General features: G+C 33.0%; 1 protein-coding gene across 1 annotated transcript in view; it reads right to left on the minus strand.

The window, feature by feature from the left end:
• LOC128998392 (oxysterol-binding protein 1-like) overlaps positions 1–24,730 on the minus strand; it is a 64,232-nt gene that overhangs the window by 34,266 nt on the left and 5,236 nt on the right. Inside the window, exons 3-4 of the mRNA XM_054424506.1 lie at positions 2,856–3,103; positions 931–1,096 (exon numbers count right to left, since the gene is read on the minus strand). Of these exons, the coding sequence (XP_054280481.1) occupies positions 931–1,096; positions 2,856–3,103 (414 nt within the window). The remainder of the gene's footprint in view (positions 1–930; positions 1,097–2,855; positions 3,104–24,730) is intronic.

Raw genomic sequence — 24,730 nt, forward strand, 5'->3', positions numbered from 1 at the left:
CATCCAGTGAAATAAGGGGAGGCATATCTGACAACATAAGCTTAAGTCTATTTACAAATAGAATGTTGTTCTCTTCAGGGTACATTCTAATTTGTATTCTTTTGGTGCAGAACTGTCTATTCAGTTTGTTGGGTAGAGACAACAGCAGAGCATTATGATCAGAAAAAGAGGTATTGATGTTACACAATTGGCCTTTCCCAAAATTTACACTAGTCAGAATATTATCAATGCAAGAAACAGTGGTATTAGTTATTCTGGTTGGATTTCTGTTATTGATTACAAAGCCAAATTCATTTACAACTGTTTGAAAGTATTCAGAGCTATTGTCTTTTTTTTAAAGATTGATATTAAAGTCAGAGGCAATTACGACTTTCTTAAATCTAATTTCTTTTTCTAGTGTTTGAAGTAAAAATCTAAACTTATCCAAAAACAATTTTGACATAGAGTAACCAGGAACTGTATACAGTGAGTCTTTTTTTTAGGACAAATTTAACAGTTTGTGCTTTACTCTTATATATACCAGAGGACAGGCAATCTTTTTCAAATATATTAATTGAAAAATAAAAAATATATACGTCTAATAACACTTGTAATAATATATTTACACTAATACTGTTGACTTACAAGACGGTAAATACATTAGTGTAAATAAGTGTACATAAGTGTAAATATATTATTACAAGTGTTATTAGACGTATATATTTTTGCTTTTTTCAGGTAATTTAATAACACGTACGATGCTGATCAAGAAGTTAAATATATTAATATATTTAGTTAATATATCTTTTAATTTGGTTAAATAACAAGAAAAAAATTGTTAACTCAAAACATTTGCAAAATGAACTGGACAGAGACGTACCATAAAGTTGTCTTCAGTTCTTTGTCAGATGATAAATCTCTAAGGTAGAATGTTTAATCAACGTTACTCACTTGCTTGCATTTGATGCGTTTTAGCCGCTTGCTCCAAGATGTTTTGTTGTCTTGCTAATTGTTCTATGATTTCCTCCAGGCGCTGCCTTTGGTCTTGTTCATGCTGCAACATCTTCTGCCACTTCTGACCCTGGGATTGAGCCAAATCTAGGAATTCCGCGCAAGCCTGTTGAAAATCAACGAAGCACCTTGAGCAATGGTACAAAAATTATACGAGTCATAATTACTGTATTGTCATTAGGCAATAAAAACTAAAACGGAGAACTTGAAGAAATGAGAGAATGTCTTCATTCAACCTATCTTGGCCATGTACAGGTAATAAAAACTTTTTAAAGGGGTTGAGGGCCTCTTTTAACCTTGCATTTACCTGCTCACATAGGCTTTGGGCCGTGGCGAATACATGTTGTTGGTGTTTGGAACCATTGACTTTTAAATACTGAAGTAGACATCCCATCTATATGAACCAGCTGAAGGACATTTTATATCAAAATAACACGGTTCAATAAGCTACTCACAGAGAGCGTTACAATCTAAAATTCTATTTTTTCCTTTGGTTTATGTAACTGGAGTACGGTAGTTGATTTGACATGAAAAATGCAAGAGCTTACAATAAGTAATCCCATTAGTTTGGCTTGGTGTAAAAGTTGGGGTATTCAAAAGAAATTAGTAATTTACATCTATTGGTGATTCAATTCAACAACGTTCATTTTGATTATAAAACTGAAAAACTTTAACATGGGGATGTAATATCTTAATCTATCAACTGTCAAAGATGGAACGTATGAATCAGGACGTGAGACAGTTTAGTACAAGAATGAAATAAACAAATAGATTTTAGTAGCGGCACCAGGACTCGAACCCACGACATCCCTTGGACGAAGAGCCTTGGAATCGTATCAGCCACCAACATATCAAACAGAAGTAAATTACAAGTTATATACAGAAAAAAAACAAGGGACCTTGGCAAATTTATAAATAAAAAAACAGCTGTTGATTGAGAATACAAGAATCACGCTAATCCGACATCGACTAGTTTGACTCCTCGCTTGATCCAACCGCAACCGACCATATCGGTTTTAATGTTAATTGTTAACTCAGTAATATCATTTCCCATGTTTAATCCCGTGGTCACACAGACAAATCATCATCGAGATATCAGGATTTTGCCACGACTACGGCTTCTAACTTATTTGATTACTTCAGTATTCTCATTTACCATGTATTTTTATGAGTTTTAGGTTTCATTCTGTGTATAAATATGCATCAAAAATTTACGCAACTCAAATCTGAAAATTAAAACAAATAGTTTTTTGACGTCTGGGGACATCAGTATAAAAAAGTCAATAGGTCTCGGGTCTAGGTCTTACTGTGCTCCTATAGTAATTGTTTCTTCCTTACAGGACGAATAGGCTAAAATAAATCCTTTGTTTGAAGTTCATTGTTGGTGATAGTGAGTTAATGTTGTTCAAAGGTTTATTGCGGACATTTTCCATCACGAATGTAAAACATGCATTTCTGTTGTCTCCGTGTTTCCGATTGGTCGGCCATGTTACTTCAGTCTCATTGGTGGAGTCATTGCGAACGGTGCTATTAGTGTTCCATTGTGTAAGCTTTTTACGTAACACCTTTTATAGATTATAGTGTTTTCTGATTGGTTATTATTTGCATGTTGTATCATGACTTGACTGCTATACAGTGCATATTTTTTGACTGCTACCCTCTGTAGTGTATTCCAACTTAGGTTGGGTGTTTGTGTATTGTTAGTTGTAATGTGTTAGTTCAGTTTTTTTCACCTGAGAACGGGATCAGATTCCAGATCCCAAAACGTTGTGTATTGTTTTTTTACATTCGTGATGGAAAATGTCCGCAATAAACCTTTGAATAAAATAAATTGTTTGCATGATTTATTAATGATCTAAACTTACGTTGATCATTGCATTGGATGAGATCCTAAACAGGGTTGCTCGCTCATTGATTGCCTTCATCTTGGTGGTAATGTCCTGGGCGTTGTCTAGACATTCCAGCTCGGAGAGAGAGCGTTGCAAAGTACCTCCGTGGCGGTTGATCAACTCATTGCACGTCTGCAAGTCCTCCAGTCTACTGTTCAGACACTTTATTGCACTTTCCATCTCCCTTTTGTGAGCATGATCAAACTCTACGTCTTCTTCATCCTCTGTAACAAGCAGAAAATCAGAAATCACAAAATCTTTGTTTGATTTTTTTACGCAAAGTGTAGGCCTAACAATGTAATATGTTTATTAGTTGTACGTATAACATAGCTCAAAGTTGGGATCTCTACACGTTATAGATCTGGAAACCGTAAGCTGAATGAAAATGTCCTAAGCTAGGTATTATTCACTGTTGTGGTGTCTTGTGCTTTATTATATGCCGCTATTATATATTATATGTCCTTTATATGCCGCTCAACTAGGTTCAAGCTAAAGGGGAATGGGAAGTCCAATGGCAATAAGTTATTTTCCTTAATGTATATAAAAAAATTTGCTTCTCTTAAAATTAACAGGGATTTTTAGATAAACACCAAAATCAAATTGTTTTATTTGAATTTATAAAACAAAATGAATTGTCATTAACAGTCTCTCTAGACACCTTGAACTCAGCAGCAGTAATAAAAGAGTTGCCGCCACACTAGGAAACAACACCCAGCTTAGGATACGGAGCCAACATTTTGGTTCAGCATAGGCTATCCAGAACTTTAATGGGTCTGTCTTATGATGGGAGCCAGACCGGTGACCATGTTTAAGTCAACATGTCAAAAACCTCTAATTTGAAAGCTAAAACTAAATGCCTTGGGACACTAGGCTCTTTAACAAAAGCTCGTGACCCAAAAATTCCCAAAGATGAGAAGGAATTTGTCACACTAATGTACAGTCAGTGATTGGCTTAACTACAAGACCAACAATATACAGGGTGATTGATATAAGTGTGCCAGCTGTTTTATTCGAAAACTATAAGGGATATCAAAAAAAGCTAAATGGTAAGTGCCTTGGATTTTTATTTTAAAAATTGTAGTCAAGTCGAAAAAAAAGTTTTAGCTGCCATTTTTCCAATATGGTCGCCAACTTTGATTTTTGTTATGAAACACCCTGTATGATGTATTCCAGTAGAAAATGTAATTTTAAGACAATTTTACTCTTGTGTTTTTTTTTCATAAATGGTAAGTGCCTTGGATTTTTATTTTAAAAATTGTAGTCAAGTCGAAAAAAAAGTTTTAGCTGCCATTTTTCCAATATGGCCGCCAACTTTGATTTTTGTTATGAAACACCCTGTATGATGTATTCCAGTAGAAAATGTAATTTTAAGACAATTTTACTCTTGTGTTTTTTTTCATAAACCTAACCGTTTCAAAGATAATAATGGTTAAAGTTGTGAAATTTCAAATAGTTTTCGAATAGGACAGCTGGCATGCTTGCTTAGGCCTTTATCGAAACTCTTTCTCATGCCGAAATTTCAAAACTTTAACCATTATTATCTTTGAAACGGTTAAGTTTACGGAATAAAACAGAAGTGTAAAATCGTCTTAAAATTACATTTTCTACTGGAATACATCATAAAATACAGGGTGTTCCATAAGAAAAATCAAAGTTGGCGGCCATATTGGAAGAATGGCGGCTAAAATATTTTTTCGACTAGACTACAATTTAAAAATAAAAAATCCAAGGCACTTACCATTTAACTTTTTTTTATATCTCTTATAGTTTTCGAATAAAACAGCTGGCACACTTATATCAATCACCCTGTATGTTAAAACTCTTGCTTACAGAACCTCCTACAAACTATAAAAATGTCTATAGTTTATAAAACTATTAACCCCAGGAAAGAACGCAATTATGACAAGTTTGACAGCAGCGGGATTTACCAATTAAATTTTACTATGTTGAAATATACATGGGACAAACAGAAAAATCATTTTAAACCCGTTTTAAAGAACGCCTCCTCAAGAAGTCAAACCAAGCAGAACATCTCATACTGTACAAAGTGGACATTACAATTCCATCTCAGATAATTTGCAAATGAAAACCTATTTATGCCCACACTTGGTGATTGAGATTTATAAGGCAGTACAGTCTGAACCAGGTAATGTACTGAATGACAAAGTAAACACTCAATCAAATGCATTGTTCGACACTGCGATACGCCTGGAGAAGAGCGAAGTACACTACAGATAACGCTCTATCCTGCAGTCATCGCCCAAAATTTTTTTTATGTTCCACCTTCACATCCTAGGCCGCTAGTTCTAGCCCGGTTAAACTAGCCATCCTAGTGGGTTGCGGCATTATCACATAGATAAAATCCATTGGCGATTGGCGGTATTTAAACCCAGGACCTAGAGCACCGAAGCCCCGTGCTCTACCACTAGATCAGCTTGCTACCCAGAATTAATCGCCTAGAATTATTCATGTGCATACATGAGATGTGGCCACCACAACACTTCCTTACAACTTGTTCCAAACATTAGTTGTACTGGTTGTAGGAGTAGGATAACAAGTTTAAATGTTTGTTTAAACTTTTATTGCATAAAAAATCCCACGATTCGCCAGGCTGATCACTTTATAGCTTAAAATCTTCTGCAATCACAGAAATAGATTCCTAGAAATTAAAAACAAAAATTTATCAGGAAAAATATTTTAGATAATTCAACATCACAATTTAGGTTGGTTAATAAAATTACAAGACACGATTAATATCAGCGTATTAATTCTTTGCTATTTAGATTGGATAAATTTCTGACCAAAAAAATATCTACATACTTTTTAGTAAAAGTAGTCAAATATTTCCAGATTAGGTAAATCTCAAGAGCAAATATTTTATACAAGTCCCCCCACTACCCAAAATTAAAACCACTACTGATTAGAAGTTTTAACACTAACCCTCATATATCCGACCCCTCGGAATATCAAATTTCATGTTACCATACCATTGTATTTGTGCTCTACCCTTGTAGGTGTAAGAAATGTCTAGATGAATCAGTTATATTTTCAAGTTTTTATAGGTGTACATCCTGGTATCTTTCAATTGTATTTTGAAAGAAAATAGTTTATTTGCTCATAGAACAATATTTTATTCCTCTTACTCCTACTTTTGGCTTCCTAATAACATTCCCATATTTCCCCCTTGATTATTCAACTTTTTTCTGTTCTGGAAATTAGTAAATAAAAGAGATTCTACTGTATTCCTACATCCGTCTCTTCACACCTGGGGTTGTGGGAATCTGTGTAATATATTTTTATTAATGAATGAGATTCTTCAATTTCATCACATTTTCAATTTCATCACATTTTAGTATGACTTACAAAATGAAATTATTAGGTTTGGTGCAATACGGTAGAAATGGAAAAATTGTAATATTAGTTAAATAATCAATTAAAATCCATGAGTGTAGCCCCTGAGCTGTTAGACATAATGTAAGACTGAATTACCTACGTAATCCTGTCACAGCTTAATAAATTTTTTTGCTGTGACGGGATTACATAAGTAATTTAGCCTTACATTAAATTATCAAGATATTATAAAAAAAATTAAGTAGTTTGTAAGACTTAAATCAAATGTACCGATAAAACTGCAACAATTCAAGTTTCAAACATAAACATTAGAATAGCCTAAAACCAAGCCTTTTGAATTCTTAACAAAAGGCCTACTATCGAAAACAATGACATAATATACAAATATTATTGACATTTTTGTTTACATCTCAAATTTGAATATAAGTTTCAATCCATACAAACATGATTTGTTTAGCCTAGTCAATCGAAGTGTTAAAATAACTAAACAAATACAGTGTTGTTGTATTTTGGGAACCATTGAGTTGAAAGTTGCAAGCATCCCAAATCTATGTCTTGCATACACGTTTACAGGCTGAGCACTAAATTAAGAAAAAAATTCTTTGACAAGTTAGTTAAAAGAATAAAAAAAATAGAATGTAAATTATTTTAAAAAAATACAAAAATATCTTGTTATTTCCAAAATATAAGCATTAGCAAAGTAATTTTTTTAGAAATTAATAACAATTTCAAAAATCTTGTTTGTGAAGTGATAAAATCATCTTAAACTATTTTACAAATTACAAATTATGAAACAACTAACATTTCAACATATTAAGCGCATACTACAGTTGTTTAGGATTGTTAGTAAATTAGTAAATATCTTGATAAAGCATAACAGGATCAGAGTTCATTAAAAAAATAACTGTAAATATTTTGTAAAAATATAATGTGTTCTGTGTTTGGTATTAACTTTAACTGTGTTTAACAAATCGTTCTACGAGGATTGACCTGACGATGTGACCGTCGTCACGAAACCAAAGGATATTGAACGGGTAACATTATTCAATAACATAAAAGGATGTTTAATGATTTAAAAAAATATAAATATGTACTGGCAGAAATGCTTTACTTTCATGAAATGTTTAATTCCATTTTTTTTTTTTTTTTTAGAAAAATGTAATACCATCACAGAAAAAGTTTAAACAATATTTTTAACCATAAAATCAAAGCATTTGTTAGTAAATCAAATAGTAATTTAAAAATTGCCAACCTTCAAATTCATCAAAGTCCTCAGGCAAGCTGAATAGTAAATCTAAAACTGAAGGAACTTCATCATCATCCACCATCATATAACAATAAATGATGAAGACAGAGACAAAGTTCAAAAGTTTAGTGAAGCAAATGGTGAAGAAACTCATGTTGTCCGTGTAAGAACACTCGGGGCAGAACTGTACTGAGCGGGAAACAGCAACTCAACGCGACTAAACGTGCAATGAGCGGGAGGGTAACAGCGACTAAACGTGCAATGTACCTTTCCTTGGCATAAAGAACGATAACTAGTATCTAAAATTAAATATTGAGTGGCACTGTTGTTATTGCACCTAGTATTAGAGTTATGACCAATGGCGGCAGCGCTGTAATGGGTTTGGCAAAATAGGTAAGGTTTCACATTTCGCAAACTTCCCCACATCAAGAATAGTCTTTAGTACTTAGTTAATCTCATGGTTTTGAGAATAGTGTTCATTGCATTCCTAAACCTATTGGATTCAGTTTACTGCGTTATTAAATGTCCGAAAGTAAACGTACTTAATGTTGCTTACTCTTGGTTTATAAGTGATTTATGTGTCCGGGAAAATAAATCAAGGTTTGAATATTGCGGACACAGAAATAGCAGCTCTAATTTGAATATGAATTTATGCTAATGCAATTAGTAATAAGTTTTTAGAAAAAAAAAACTTTGATTTAAAGGTATATTAAGAGTTAATTATGTAATATTGATTATTTATTTATTGTATGGCTTGTTGCCTGAGATAATTCAAGTTGTAAAATTCCTTCAGTACTATGTGAAAGGGTTGTGATTTATCTTAGAATAAAATACTAAATTAATTAAAAGGAAAGATCCGTTCAAAATTCAAGCGGTGCTAAACAAACATTTTACCAAAATAAATTTAGAAAATCTAGGAACAGAACAAAAACTACATGGCATATAATAAAAAATGAGATTTCACTAAAATCAAAACAAACCATCCCTCCAAAATAATCATAGTTCAAAATGATAACCAAATATCAGATACTGTTGCTGTGAGTAATGTTTTCAACAATTTCTTCACAACTGCTGTTGAAACCTTATTTTGCCAAACATTGATTCAACATCGAATCACAACATTCTCACTAAAAAGAAAGTGACTGCCTTGACAAACGTTTTTAAATTTGAAACAATAACAGGAGACCATCTTAAAAAAGTCGTGCTTTCATTTGAAAATAAAATTTCTTCTGGGCATGATGAAATACCAATTACTCTAATTAAAAAATCACTACTTTTCATATCAAAACCATTAACACACTTAATAAACTCCTCTCTCATTTCAGGCATATTTCCATCAAAATTAAAGTTGGCTAAAGTTATTCCCATATTTAAAAAAGGTAATTCTAAAGATCCATTATGCTATCGTCCCATTTCAATATTACCTGCCTTTTCCAAAATTTATGAGCGTATAGTTTATATTCAGCTGTCTAGAAATCAAGAAATCAATCAGTTACTGGACAAAGAGCAACATGGCTTTCGAAAAGGAAAATCCACAGTAACAGCTGGTATAGAATTTATAGAGTCTATAATAAATGCAATTCATAAAGGGAAGAAGGTTGTAGGAATATTCTTAGACCTCAGTAAAGCCTTTGACAGTGTGTCGCACAATAAATAAATTAAGGTTTTAAATGAACTTGGAGTCCGTGATAAAGAACTTAAATGGTTTGAATCCTATATTAAAAATAGACACCAGTTTGTTGAAGTGGATGACATCATAGAACATTATAAAATAAACTATATAGAAACAATTCAATCACAGCATCAGACACTACGATATGGAGTCCCCCAGGGATCGATCCTGGGCCCTCTACTCTTTCTTTGTTATATTAGAGGTTTGCCTGGGACTATTCCTGGGAGTGACGGATCCATGTGTCTGTATGCTGATGATTCTAATACCCTGCTAAATGGAAATTCTAATTCTGAAATTGAAACATCTTCTTCAAAAAATCTTCAAGTAGCCTAACTCATGAATTTTTAAAAGAAAAAAATCTTCTTATAAATGCAAATAAATCTAACTTCATATCTTTTTCAACCAAACAATCAACAACAAAATTTGAGGCAAAAATTTGTATAAACAATGACAGCATTGAGCAAGTTGAACAGACTAAATTTCTTGGATTAATTATCGATAAAAATCTTACGTGGGACAAACACGTAAAACATGTTGTTAAAAAATTGACTTCTGGTGTATGTGCTTTGAGACAGATCTGCAGCATAGACACTTTGAGGATAATATACTTTTCATTACTGCATAGTCACATATCTTATGGAATATCTATTTATGGAGCAACATCAAAGGCCAATTTGGATTCTATCCTTATCAAACAAAAGAGGGCTATTCGTCTAATGATGAGACTGCAAAAAAAGGATTCAGCTGAGAGATATTTTAAGGAATTACAAATCCTAACATTATATAGTCTGTATATTTATGAAACATCCGTCTATGCAAAACAAATTCAGTTGTCATCCACTTCTAGCAATACTGGTGACTAAAACACTAGGTTTAAAATTAACTTACCACAACATAGATTGGAATTTTTCAAAAAGAAAACTTATTATTCTGGTTTAAATTTTTTGCAACACCTGCCGGCTCATATAAAGAAAGAAGACAATTTGAATAAATTTAAAAGAACACTAAAAGACTTTTTAATCGAATTCCATTTTATTCCATAGAAGAATTTCTAAAAAATAAAAATTAGTAGTTACATAATTTGAATTCCATAATTTGAAATTTTCACCATGATTAGTAATATATTTATTTTTATTTTTTATTTTTATTTTAGGTCAAAAAATGGATGTACGTTTTTTATTTTATTTACTGCTCATGTTATTGTGATTGAATCAATGTTAACTTATATTTTTGTTTAAATATTCAGTTAGAAATGCTTCACTTTAGTGAGTCGGTGGCTCAGTCGGTAGCGTCGCGGACTTTGGGCCCAAGGCAGCGATGTCGTGGGTTCGGATCCTGGTCACTGCCGATAACATTTTATCAGTACAGTTCACCTTTGTACTGTACCGGCTCACTCCTTGCTTTGCTGCAAACGATCCACGTACGGGCGCTTAGTCTATGTGGACGGGCAAATGCAAGGTTAAAAGAGGCTGCCAACCTCTTACAAAAAAAAACTTTTTAAAGATTATTATCAATCAATTTATTTTTTTCCTTACAGTAAATCTTAGTAATATACTTTAAGCACTTTGTAAAATGTAGTTATAGGTATTTATAGCCTATTTGACTCTATTCAATACATGTTATTTTATGTATAGTAAATAAAGAATGATTTGATTTGATTTGAAGCCTGCTAATGCTAATGAAGACCAGAAAATTTACCAGGAAGTGCAATCATTGACTAAACCACAGGTAAATGAGGATTGTATTTATATATTAATTCTATATATTTATTAGTTATAATTAATATCTATACAAGTTAAAAATCATAGTACCTATTAAATGTTTTTATTTTAATTTTTATACTGGCTTGATTATAACTAATGTATTCATAATACCACAAGCCTTCAGCAACTTTTGCTCGTTAATTATTATCGAGAAGTTGTAAATGAGAAATATTTTAATGAATAAAAAGGGAAATGTATACCTAGACCCATTTGCAGCTTTTGAATGGAAAACATCAGATAAACTATAAAACACACCGACACACTTTTCTGAATGATTAAGTTTAGTTAACCTTTTGAGAGAGATTGCATATTTCCCCAATACCCCAATTTGGGCAACGCTAAATGTTCAAAAGTAAACTACAGAGACACCTTAATTTGAAGGGATTTATAGAAAAAGAAGAGCAAAAGTTATTGTTCTTTATTGAAATCAATTTTCAAATATCAGCGATTTTATCAAATATTTTTGATAAAATCGTGACTATTTCTAAAGGCAAAGTGATACATTCTTTAAACTCTTTACAGGTACAGTAATTCAATTGAACTCAATCATAAAACCATAAAAGGGCACAAGGAACGGACATCTTATATTATCTAATTTTTGTTTTTGCTAACTTACAGTTTTAGCAACTGCACAACATTCGGTATTTAAGAGGTAAACTCAATTTTTCAATTAGAAACCCATTGATTTACTCCTCATTTTAAGGGTTTTTTTATAAAGTGAAACAGGAAACACTAAATTTCTCTATATAAACATCTGCAGAAATTACACTCGATTTAAACTTCCATTTGTAGGCTCTAAAAATGTTGAAAATTAGAAGTCGCTTTGAAATAGGAGATTTTAAAAGAAAAAGAATTTAAAATAAAATTTTGGGAATAACAATATTTTTTTCCTACAGTTACCTAACAATGTACATGTTCTCTCACTGATTTGAGAAAGCAAAGTGGCCAATTCGCTCATCAGTGAGACAATGTTAACATTGTCTCACTCTAATTACTTTGTCTCACTCCAGATTTGCAATGTGAAGGCACGAAATAGTGAGCGCGTAAAATGCAGGCAACGTCGTATGCGCGCGAAACACGTTGGCAGCACTGGCTGTAAATCAGCTGGCCAGCTGTTGTACTGTTGTATTTGTCACTTCACGTTAAATGTTATATTAAAAGTTCACTTCTGTGTACAAATAGGTTATGTTTCTTCACCAATTTATTTGTTTTATGGTAACTGTAGGAAAAGTATAATGTGCAACTCGAGTTCAAAGTACAATTGCCTCACTCGAGAAACCATTCCTCACTCGCCTACGGCTCGTGAGTAAGGATTTCTCTCGAGTGAGTCAATTCCTCACTTTTCTCACTAGTTGCACAAATAACTATTGTCTCTTTGAAAGTGTAAAAATTGAACCAGAAAATTAAGGTCTATATGTGAATTTGTACATAAATAATTTTTTTTAAAGAAGTGCAAGGATCTCAAAATGGACTTTAAAATATAAAAAAATTACTGAAATTCATAATATAATTTATCAAAAAACAAACTATAACCAAACGTTCGAATTTGAATCAGTTACGAGAAAATGTTGTTTTATTAGTGAATTTCTCATATAGGAAATTATCTATTACCTATATGATATCTCATGGTAAGACCTGGACCCGGGACCGATTTACTTCTTGATTTTTATGTCCTGAGGCCAACAAATGGCATTTGTTCAAATGTGTATATATAAAATATATGTGTCCGTTAGTATGACAACTCGAGCAAAAAATCATCCAATTTTGATCAAATTTGGTACACAATTTGGAAAACTTTTAAAACCGTGGGAGAAGTATGGGTCTGTTAGAACGATAATTGAGCAAGGACCGTAGGATTTTGATGAAATCTGGTAGTAAATAGTAAATCTATATTTACTCTAATGAGTTCACGAACCAGCATGATCAACTTGTGAACGGGGTTGAATGATTGGTTTTATGGGGTTAAAATTGTGTTTTCCAATTTTTTAGCTTCAAAACATAAAATTTTGCAATTTCTTCATGAACCATTTTGCAGGGCTCAAAAACAAATAATTTAGTACACTGAAGCATTTTTGTGCAATAGGTTGTTAAGTCCCTAACAATTATGGAGAAACAAAAAACGGTAAATTAGAATTCCTATGTTGTTTTTATGTTGAATAAGTAAACTGTTGTAGTTTGCTTATTTATGGATATATTTTCATCAAATTTGGCAAGTTTACTTGTTTTTTACTATACTATAAAAATATCACTAAAAAACACACCTTATTACATTCCCTGTATCAGTAAACCTAAGTACTTGTTAAACATAACGGTTTTCTAAATAGGAAAAGAATCTGACATATTTAAGTATAAACCCATTCCAGCAATGCGAAATTCGCTAGTCAGCAGGTTTGCTGCAGTGGGGGTATTTACTCTTGTAATAAACGTTTGCACTTTTTGTAGACATTAAGCTTTTACTGTCCAGAGTTTTTTTACATTCTGTAATCGACAATAGTAGATAACAGTAAGAGAGAAATAGTATTACAGATATTACGGTGGATAGAGTTCTGTTTGCACTCTATACCAATATCATAAACAATTACTCATTGCATACATGTTACTGTAAAATTATTTTAACAGTTAAAAGTAAAGGCCTACTTTTTTAATTTTTGAAATTTTTATTCGTTTACTAAACAACACTATGTGTAAATTGTACAGATTAAAAAACAACGAGCTGGTTTAGAGGTAGAGTGTGCAACTTCCGTTCTGGGGGTCCAAATCCCACCAATAACCTATGGCTTTTACCTTGCCACATCCCGCATAGTATTCATACCGTTTATTTTGTCCATTCCTGTATGTAAACAATACTTTATGGTCTATAAAGAGTACAGAAACCAAATTGCTGATTACTGAGTAGTGTGGCAAGCAAACTTATACATTTTAAATTCCCTTCTTTGAGTACAAATATCAAATATGAAATATATTCTTAACATTGCTCTATGAATTAATATTGAGAAAATGATGATGGACGTCTGAAGACAATCATAATACAGGGTGAATAAAAAGTCAAGACCCCCCCCCCCTCTAATATTTTTCCTAGTAAATATACAGAGATACCCTTTTGGTGGTCGTGCAATCTTAGCAAGAGCTTCATTTTATGATTTTGAAATTTTTGAGTGTCCGGGGGGACACTCCCCTTTTGGGGAAAAGGGGGGATTTGGGGGGCAACTCAAATATTTCAAATGTAAACCCCCTTCAAGTGACACCTCATTTTGAAGTGTTTACAAAAACTTAAAGAATGGTGAAAACTAGAGATGGCTATCTCTTCTCTATCAAATGTTGTGGAAAATCAATGGCAATATTGGTTCGTAATGGTAATATTGGCTACCATTTTGGACAGTGAAGAGATAGCGAACTCTGGTTTTCACAATTTTTTAAGTTTTAGAAACAAATTAGAGGGAGGGAAATTACTTTTTATTACACAAGAAAATAAATTTAACAGTAACGTCACGAAACTTTTGACGGGCTATTTTGGATAGAGAAGAGATAGCGAACTCTGGTTTTCACCATTCTTTAAGTTTTTGTTAACACTTCAAAATGAGGTGTCACTTGATGGGGATTTACATTTAAAATATTTTAGTTGCTCCCCAAATCCCCCCCGGTTGGGGGGCCGCTCAAAAATTTTAAAATCATAAAATGAAACTTCCTGCTAAGATTGCATGACCACCAAAAGGAAATCTCTGTATATTTACTTAGAAAAATATTAGAGAGGGGTGTCTTGACTTTTTATTCACTCTGTATATTGACACATTAATCAAAATTATGATTGTCATTTTTTTGTTACATATGAAAAACTTTTTAGAAAGTTTACCAGGGAAATAAATCATATGGTAGACCCTATTTGAAAATAAACTAAGTAAGAATATAGAGTGATAAAGCACACAATGTTTCTACATAGTGTGTAGTTGAATGCACCATTCCGTCTAATTCTAATCTTGACTTTGACAAACGCTTCCTACTCACTATTGCCAAGTGATAAGGCTAGTGATATACCACACAAGTATGAGCAGATACAGTCCAAAAATACCTCTCACAGCAAACCTGCAGACTAACTGAATTTCCATTAGTATGACTGGATTTTGATTTTAACCAAAATATTTCTATAAACAAGTCATGTTTATTTTATTCCCCATTTAAATAGATACAACAAGTACTTGGGTTTCCAGCTACAGGGAATGTAATAAAGTGTTCTTTAAGTGAAATGTTAATACTTTAGTATGAAATAAATACCTTTCCCAAATTTGATCAAAATATGTTCATAAACAAGCAAACTACAACTACATCAGTGTAGTACTTAGAATAAGTATAACATGGAAAATTTTGATTTTCAGTTTTTTTTATCTTCTCCTTAACCAATTAGCGACTTCATTCAATGAATTAAACATTTTGTATTTTAAGCTCTACAAAATAGTTTGGAAAGAAATCTCAAACTTTATTGATTTTATAGTCAAAACACAATTTTTACCCTATAAATCCCCATTACCATAGTCTGATCATGCTGGTTCACAATCTCATTCAAAACTAATGCAGGTTTACATGTTTATAAAGAATTTCATCAAAATCTGATAATTTTTGCTCGAGTTAGTGTACTAACAGACACAAATGTATGAATTTGAACGAATGGTTTTTTTTGCATCAGGGGGAAACAAAAAAATAAATCGGTTCCAGGTCTCACTATGAGACCTATGGTCAGCTTATTCGTATGGTGAGCTTATTCCCTATATGGGTAATTCGCTAAATGCTATAAACAAATTTAGGCTATTTACCTAAAAATGTTTACCTGGTAAAAGATTAGTATAGGGATTAAATTATGCCATTTGATGGATTTTATTTATTTCCTTTACCACATTACATGTATAAAAAATACCCTGCCGCAGCAAACCTGCAGACTAAGCGAATTTCAACTTGTCTGATTACATTTTTACTCAAACATTTCCATAAATAAGACATATTTATTCCCTATTTAAATAACATTAGATTTAACGAGTGCTTAGGTTTGCTGCTACGGGGAAGGTAAAAAGTTTTTTTTTTACCATACGTCAATAGTATAGGATGAAATAAATAAATTTGCCATATTTTATCAATACATATCCATAAACAAGTAAACTACAACAATTTTAATTTTCTCCATAAGAATAACATAGGAATTTTAAATTACACTATTTTTAAATTTTCTCCGTAACCGTTAGGCATACAACAGCGCTTCAATGTACTTAATATTTTTTTTAAGCTCTACAAAGCGGTTTAGAAAGAAATTGCAAATTTTTTTGTTTTTATGGTCAAAAATGGGAAAAACCAATTTTTACCCCATAAAACCCCCCACGAACCCCCGTTCCCATGGTCCGATTATACTGGATCGCGAACTCATTTGAATAAACGTGGGTTTACACGTTTGTACCAAATTTCATCAAAAAATTTTATGGGGTTTACTGGCGGTTTTATGGGGTAAAAATTGATTTTTTCCCATTTTTGACCCTAAAAACACAAAATTTTATAATTTCTCTCTAGACCGTTTTGAAGAGCTCAAAAAAATGTTATATTGTGTTTTTGCATGTTCATTGATTACAGAGAAAATTCTAAAAATGTTTAATTTAAAAATCTCATATTATTCTTATGGAGAATAAATAATCTGTTGTAGTTTGCTTGTTTATGGATATATTCTAATCAAATTTGCCAATTTTGTTTATTTCATACTAAGCTATCATTATTTCAATTAAAAAACACACTCAATATCTTTCCCGTATCAGCAAAACTATCTACTCACTAAAATTAATGCTATTTAAATAGGAGATAAATCTGACAGTTTTTAGGGAATATTTTAGTAGAAATCAAGCTGGGTAAATGGAAATTTGCTTAGTCTGCAGGTTTGCTGTGACAGGGGTATTTTAGTATCAGTTGTAATTATTGGGGATCAGGCTGACCTAGTGGTAGGGCACAGGGCGTTTTCCTGAGGTCCTGAGATCAAATCGCGCTATCTCCAATGGATTGTAATATAAATGTGATAATGCCCCAACCCTCTAGACCTAGTAATGTACCTGAGGTAATGTATAAAACCGTTCCGAGCCAGAGCCTGGCAACCTAAGATGTCACGATTGGACATTTTTTAGAGTTAATCAGCCATACATTAATTATTTGGGGCTTATGTGATTTTCATTCATGGGATTGGTCTAATATTTCAAGTATATTTCACAGAATAGCAAAAACCTTCTTTAACCCAAAAAAATTAAAATCTCCTGAATGAAAAATCCAAGACTTCTGATATTATTTACTGGTTAACAGTGATCAACCACAAAAGAACAAAAACACATAAACACACTCACAAAAATCCAGTGACCCTGGTTGCTAGTGTTGACGAAATAGTGTTCCTATCAGTTTAGAGTTCATTTCATAATTTGTGCTTTATTTGGTTATATAACTAGAGGATGAGTTGTTGTTTATGATTATATTGTTTTATTTGGTTAAACAGGGTTTTAAGTGACTGGAATAACAAGAAACAAATTGTAAAAAAAAACACGACTTCTGCAGTACATTGTACAGAAGTAACAATAAAATTAGCTTCAGCTGTTCCATAAGGATGGGAAATGTCCTAAGGGAGTATGTTTTATCTATGATATAAGCTTTTGATATAAGTGCTTCGTTGGTCTATATAAATGAAATATTTTTAATGCGGTAGCGAACGTGTTAAGAAAATACTGAATGTGCGACTGTCTGCCGGATGAGTTCAAGTAGATGACGGAGGGGTGCCCGACAGACGAGTCTATTTTTTAAATTTTATTTGTGGTTATTGTTATTTGGAATTGGTAGTGGATTGAATAGTGATAAATCAAGTAGTGGAAGTATGCGCAAGAGACCCGCCTTGCGATTTACGATTTACCCTAACTCCTTCCTAGAGTCCTAGCCTACAATCGGGCAGCGGAACGAGCTGGTCTAGAGGTAGAGTGTGGGGCTTTGGAGCCCGAACTCCAGGGTTCAAATTCGGCCAATCACCATACCAATAGATTTTGATCCATGTGATAATGCCACAACCCTCTAAGGCTAGCCTTAAGTAATATGTAAAAAAGGTTGAACCGGGTTAGAACCTAGCGTCCTAGAATGTGACACAAAAATAGAGTCCTACAATTTGGCACTGCAAATCAACTTTCAACTTCTAGCATTGAATATAAACACAACAAGAACCGAAACCTTATGGGCCTACAGGAATCACAAGTCCATTATAGTTCACAAATATTAAACTAGAAGCCCCACTAGTACTTTTGCTGACACGTGAGGGTTGGGAATAGAAGTTGTGTCGATTCTCGATACCACAGATACTTGGTCATTGGATATTGGTATTGAGACAACAAATACCCCCGCCGCAGCAAACCTGCCGTCTAAGCGAATTTCCATTTGTCCGAATTGATTTTCAATTGATCTATTTAAATAACATTATTAGGTTTAACGAGTACCTAGGTTTGCTGCTACAAGGAAACTAATAAAGTAGTGTGTTTTTAGTAAAATATTGATAGCTTACTATAAAATAAATAAATTTGCCAACTTTGATCAAAATATATCCATAAACAAGCAAACTACAACATTTTACAATATTCTCCATAAGAATAACATGGGAATTTTAAATTTACCATTTTTTTAGTTTTCTCCGTAACCAATAACCGTACAAAAACACTTTGATATACTGAATTGTTTGTTTTTTTAAGCTCTTTAAGAAGGTTTAGAGAAAAATTGGGAAATTTTGTGTTTTGAGGGTAAAAAGTGAGAAAAACCCATTTTTACCCCATAAAACCCTGTTCCCATGGTCCGATCATGCTGGATCGCGAACTCATTCAAGTTTATCCCGCCTTACACCTTCAAACCAAATGTCATCAAAATCGGATAAAAATTACTCAAGTTATCGTGTTCACGGACACATATATATATAAATCTATATATATACCTATATATATATATATATATACATATATAAATATTTGAACGAATGGTGTTTTTGGCCTCTGGGGACATTAAAATGAAAAAGTAAATCGGTCCCGTGCCTAAGTCTTACCATGAGACCTACGGTAATAGCTACTTCCCTATAGGGAAATTCGCTAAAACAAACTTTATGTCCTTTCCGACTAAACAAAGTAAACAGAAACTTGAACCCAATTTGATCATTGATTCAGAATCAATAGAAAAACTTTCTGAAGCCAAACTTTTAGGTCTCTATGTAGATGAACATCTAAGTTGGAATAAACACGTTGAGAAATTATTAAAAAAGCTTAATTCTGGAGTGTACGCATTGAAAAGAATGTCTTATTTGTGCAATTTAGATGCACTCAAAAAAATATATTTTGCCCATATTCATTCTCACATAAACTATGGCATTGGACTATATAGGGCAACTACGATTAAAAATTTAAATAAAATTCTAATCATGCAAGAAAAAGCCATTAGAACCATGTTACACCTTAAAAAAATGAATCAGTTAAATCTCACTTTAAAAATCTAAATATTTTAACAGTTTTTGCAGCGTATACTTTTGAAATAGCATGTATTGCTAAAAGAGACAGCCTAAAATATGAGCCAGTTGTGCCACATAGTTACAATACAAGACATAAAAAGGATATTGTAACTTCAACCTATAAGCTGGAATTCTCCAAAAAAAAAAACCGGCTTTTGCTAGATCACTAATTCTAAGGAAATTGCCTGCCTCTATAAAGGAGGAATCAAATTATAAATAATTTAAATCTAAATTAAAAAAATATTTATACAATGGAGGAACTCATTGAATAAATATTGACACTTAAAATGTATTTATATCCAAGCTAGTTTAGTACTTTATACTTGACACTATTTTTGTACCCATGTACATGTAAGGAAAATAAAGATGTTTTGATTTGATTTGATTTGAGTTGATAAAAAAAGTCTATAGCAGTACCCGACACATCTGCAAAGATTGTGCGATTGAAAAATTACTGCTTTTGCCTTGATCGCGGAAGACGACGATAATGTCTACACAACTGCAAGAGACGTTCATGATTTAGCTACGATCGCGGATGACGATGATAATGTTTCCATTACTGATCATACTGGTTGGCGAACTCATTCAAGTTTACCTTCTTACATATTCAATCCAAAGTTAGGCCTAATTGAAATCGTAAAAAATTACTCAAGTTATCATATTCACGGACGGATATATATATATATATATATATATATATATGTATACAAATTTAAACGAATAGTGTTTTTGGCCTCTAGGGACATTAAAATGAAAAAGTACACCGATCCCGGCTCTAGGTCTTACCGTGCCACCATTGGTAATACTTTATTCTGAAATGACAATCAAATGTATTTATTTTTAGCCAAATATGAATGGAGATGAGTGTAGGATGAGTGGCGCGATGTTATAGTCTTGTTAGTGACTAAGGCCGACATGATCCAAACCTTACAGTGGCGGCGATAAGAGCCCGCGGGCCCCCCCGCAAGTTTGTTCGCCGGGCCCCCCTCTCCCAACAATCTTTAAAAAACATGTTCAAATGTATTACCACCTAAATAACTTGCATTTTTGCAATAAACTTGACAAGGCATCTCCCGAGGCCCCGAGGTGTCATCATAGTCTTCCATGATCGCAGCAAAATCTTGAATACTTCCCGCAGTCATGGAAGAAACATTATCTACCGTGATTGCAAATATAACCACACCTATGACATCAACAGATAGCAACATCATCGCCCCCCACATTCACGGTCCAATCTAATATCACGGACTAATATCTCCCGCAACCCGCCGGTGGTGACGGGGAAATAATTTTTTTCACAATCGCGGCAAAATCCTAGATATATCTCTCGCTGATAAAGAAACGTCATTATCGTATTCCGCAATCACAGCCAAATATGGAACATCTCCTGTGGCCGTGGAGACATCGTAATCGTCACCTGCGGGGAAATGTTCTCGTCGATATCCGCGATGGCGGCAAAAGCGTAGGCCTTATCTTTCAATTTCGTGAGCATGATCCTCGCGGACATAAAAGCTTTTACTTTTTATTGGATTTATTGTATCGAGTATTGAGAAAAACGGCTCGAGCTTGATTTTCTTACTTGTGCTTGATCTCTCAAGCTTGTAGGCCAGGCTCTGCTCGGCTCGAAAATCGACATTATATTATAAAAATCAACCATTTTCAAAGCAAACCAATTTTGAACAGATCTGATTTGGCCTGAGGCTTCTATAAGCCTTATACTTACCTATGTAAGTAACAGACTCGAAGTAAACAAATCTTAAGTGTGAAGTAAACAAATCTAAAGGGCAGCCTCCTAATAGTAAGAAATTAAATGAAAATCCTCCTTAGCATCAATGAAAGAATGGAATTATTTATTAGCTAGTGCCCTAGCCACCTAGGTTAATTTGCCGATTTGATCGTAAAAAATTGTCAAGTTAATTTAGTTGAATCAGCATAGAGGGCCCTCTCTGGTGTGACACGCTGGGGGCTAAGAAGATTAACATTAATGCTATAAACTCCTAGGCCGGAGGCCACATTGGTCATAAATACGGCCCTATTATAGCGAATTCACACAGTCCACGGGGACAGTTGATGCAACCTGCATGACAATTCCTTACTAAGGTTGGTAGAGAATTTATATCGACCGGTCAAGTAATAGTGTCAGTTTACCTGTTGTAAACTACTTGTCCTAGTGCTCTTGCTGGATTGAACAAAATTTCATCATAAAAATATGTATGTTAATTCTCATATAAATATTGTTATGATAGGGGACCCGTGTGGCTGAGCCTGTCGCTTGCCTGTGTCGCGGTAAAATTTACCGAAAAATCCCGGTCAAGGCTCACGGGCCCCCCTAGCTCGCAGGCCCCCCCGCACCGCGGACCCGCTATCGCCGCCACTGGTTCCTTAGAAACAGCTGTTAATTAATAACCCATACAGCCAATGGCAACTAAGGAACCAACAATTTATAGTGGAATTTGAACCACATTTTTGACTTGTAATTTACAAATTGGTCTAATTATCAGGATAGTACTGTGGATCGTCGTAGTACTCAATAGTGCGGACATTAGATTCAGATTCAGATTCTTTATTCGTCACAATACATTTTCCTCCCCAGCACAGCTGGTAAAACAGGTGACATGTCAACATCTTAAAAACTAAAAGCAAAATATATACATGATACAATTTTTCGGCTTACTTAAAAAACTTAATCAAATGTTTTATACACATTAACATATTTACATAATATTACAAAGTGTCACATAAAAAATCATTTATACAATAGTATACTTTGTTTAGCAGCAGGGACTGAACTTCTTTCTTAAACTTAAGATCATTATCAATATTCTTTATCCTGTTTGGTAGCTTATTATATAATTTTTTCCCAAAATACTGAGGCAACTTTTCAAAGGAACTTAATCTATGAATAGGAAACTGGAAATCATTTCTGTTCCTAGTCTGATATATGTGAATATGTTGATCTTCCATCAACATATTAAAATTAGATTTGACATAAAACAGACATTTACTAATGTACATAGATGGTAGTGTTAAAATTTTGAGTTCCCTAAAAATAGATTTACAGGATGTTCTAGGTTTAGAATTTGTCATGATTCTAAGATATTTTTTTTGTAATTTAAAAACAGACCCCATACCCGAACTACTTCCCCAAAGTTCAACACCATACTGCATTGATGAAGCGAACAATGCATGATATACAATCAATCTCGTCTGTAAGTCAGTAATTTTTTGCAGAACAAACATTTGAAAACAAAGAGAATTTAATTTTTTGATCAAAATATCAATATATGTTTTCCAGTTTAGTTTTTCATCAACCTCGAGACCCAAGAACTTAGTTGACTTTACAATAGGAAGGTGATCATCATTTAATATTATTTGATTAAGATTTTGTTCCTGTCTTTGCGTAGTGCTAAAATTGATTACATTAGTTTTGCTACTATTTAATTTAAGACCATTGGCCTTGAACCACACTTGCAAATCTGTGAGGGAATTCTGAATAATTTGCTGTAAATCTAAAATGTTTTTTGATTTAAGAATGGCTGTAGCATCATCTGCATACAGAACAATTTTGAAATCAAAATTTTGTGCTAAATCGTTTATATAGATTAAAAACAGAATAGGACCAAGAATTGAGCCCTGGGGCACGCCCCGTGTTCCTTTCCTCCATTCAGATTTAAAAACCATATAATTTTTTTTAATAACAGTTCTGTGGTGTCTACCAGATAGGTAACACTTAACCCAAGATAATGCGGAAGAAGCAAAGTTGTAAACTTTTAACTTATCAAGAAGAATATCATGTACCACACAGTCAAAAGCCTTGGATAGATCGCAGAAAACACCAGCTGTGGTCTGCGATCCATCCAAGCCCTCCGATACACATCTGATTAAATCTGCTATGGCTAAAACTGTGCTCTTATTTTCTCTAAATCCATATTGTTCCTTGATAAATAAATTATTGTCTTCAAAAAATGATAAGATTTGTTTATTAGCTATTTTTTCAAAAACCTTTGAAAATGTAGGAAGCAGGGACACCGGCCGATAATTGTCAATATCCAATTTACTTCCTTTTTTAAACAGTGGTTTTATTTCTGCATATTTAATTTGGTAAGGTAATGTTCCAGAAATGAGTGACTGATTTATAATATATGTTAATGGTTTTGAAACTTGATTGGCAACCCTTTTCAATAAAAACAAAGGAACCTCATCCCATCCTGAAGATCGCTTGTTCTTCAATGATTTGATTATTTTATTAACATGATTTTCCTCTACTGGACTGAAGTGAAAAACTGGTAAACTTTGACTCCACTCATTTTTTTTCATTGCAAATCTAACTGCCATTTCCCTTGATGGTAAAATCTCATTCTCTAAACGAATATCAGTAAATTTATTGTTAAAAGTATCAGCTATTTTATTACCATCTTTTAAACACTTATTTTGGAAAACAATGTCTGAAAAGCTATTTTCTTGAGTTGCCTTTAAACCTAATTCCCCATTAACAACTGACCAAACTGCCTTGCTTTTATTGTCTGCTTTCTCTATAAAAGAGGTGTTAGCATTTCTTTTTGCCCTAGAACAGACAGCTTTGAAATTTTTCTTAAAAACTTTACAATACTCTTTAAAGGCATGGTTATCAGATTGTTTTGCTAAGGCTTGCAATTCTCTGTTTCTAGCACTTAATTCTCTAATCTCTGAATTTACCCATTTTTTCCTATTGTTTTTTTGGTGTCCTGCTTTACAAGTTTTTAGTGGAAAATGGTCCTCAAAAATCATCTTAAATCTAGAAAAAAAATCATTAAAATTACATTGAACTGAATTATTTTCACTAAAATCCCAATTTTCCTCATTTAAAGTAGAAATAAACTGATCAATTTTTTTGGCTGAAAAAGACCTACTATATCCGAGTTTCTTAAAATTTACAGAGTCACTACTAAATTCAATATTACTATCTAATGTAATAAATAAAGCTCTATGGTCAGATACTCCTGATTCCATATTTAAAGTTTGGTGTTGTTCAACTTTCATATTAATTAATACATTATCTATACAGGTATTTGTTGTAGGCGTTATACGTGTTGGCTCAAAAAAAGTTTCCTTAAATCCAAATTGCCTAATTATGTTAAGAAACGAATCTTTGTGAATAGGGTATCTACAGTTATCTAATGTATCCACATTAAAATCTCCAGCAATATAAATTTGTTTTTTTTTAAGTTCTTTTCTTAGCAACAATAGCAAAGCTTCTAATTTACAGAGAAAACTGTTAATATTAGTCCTATCAGGTGTACGATATAA

This window comes from Macrosteles quadrilineatus, unplaced genomic scaffold, assembly GCF_028750875.1.
Source record: "Macrosteles quadrilineatus isolate MER2022 unplaced genomic scaffold, UCM_ALF_1.0 Scaffold_7__1_contigs__length_78375512, whole genome shotgun sequence".
Classification (NCBI taxonomy): Eukaryota; Metazoa; Arthropoda; class Insecta; order Hemiptera; family Cicadellidae; genus Macrosteles; species Macrosteles quadrilineatus.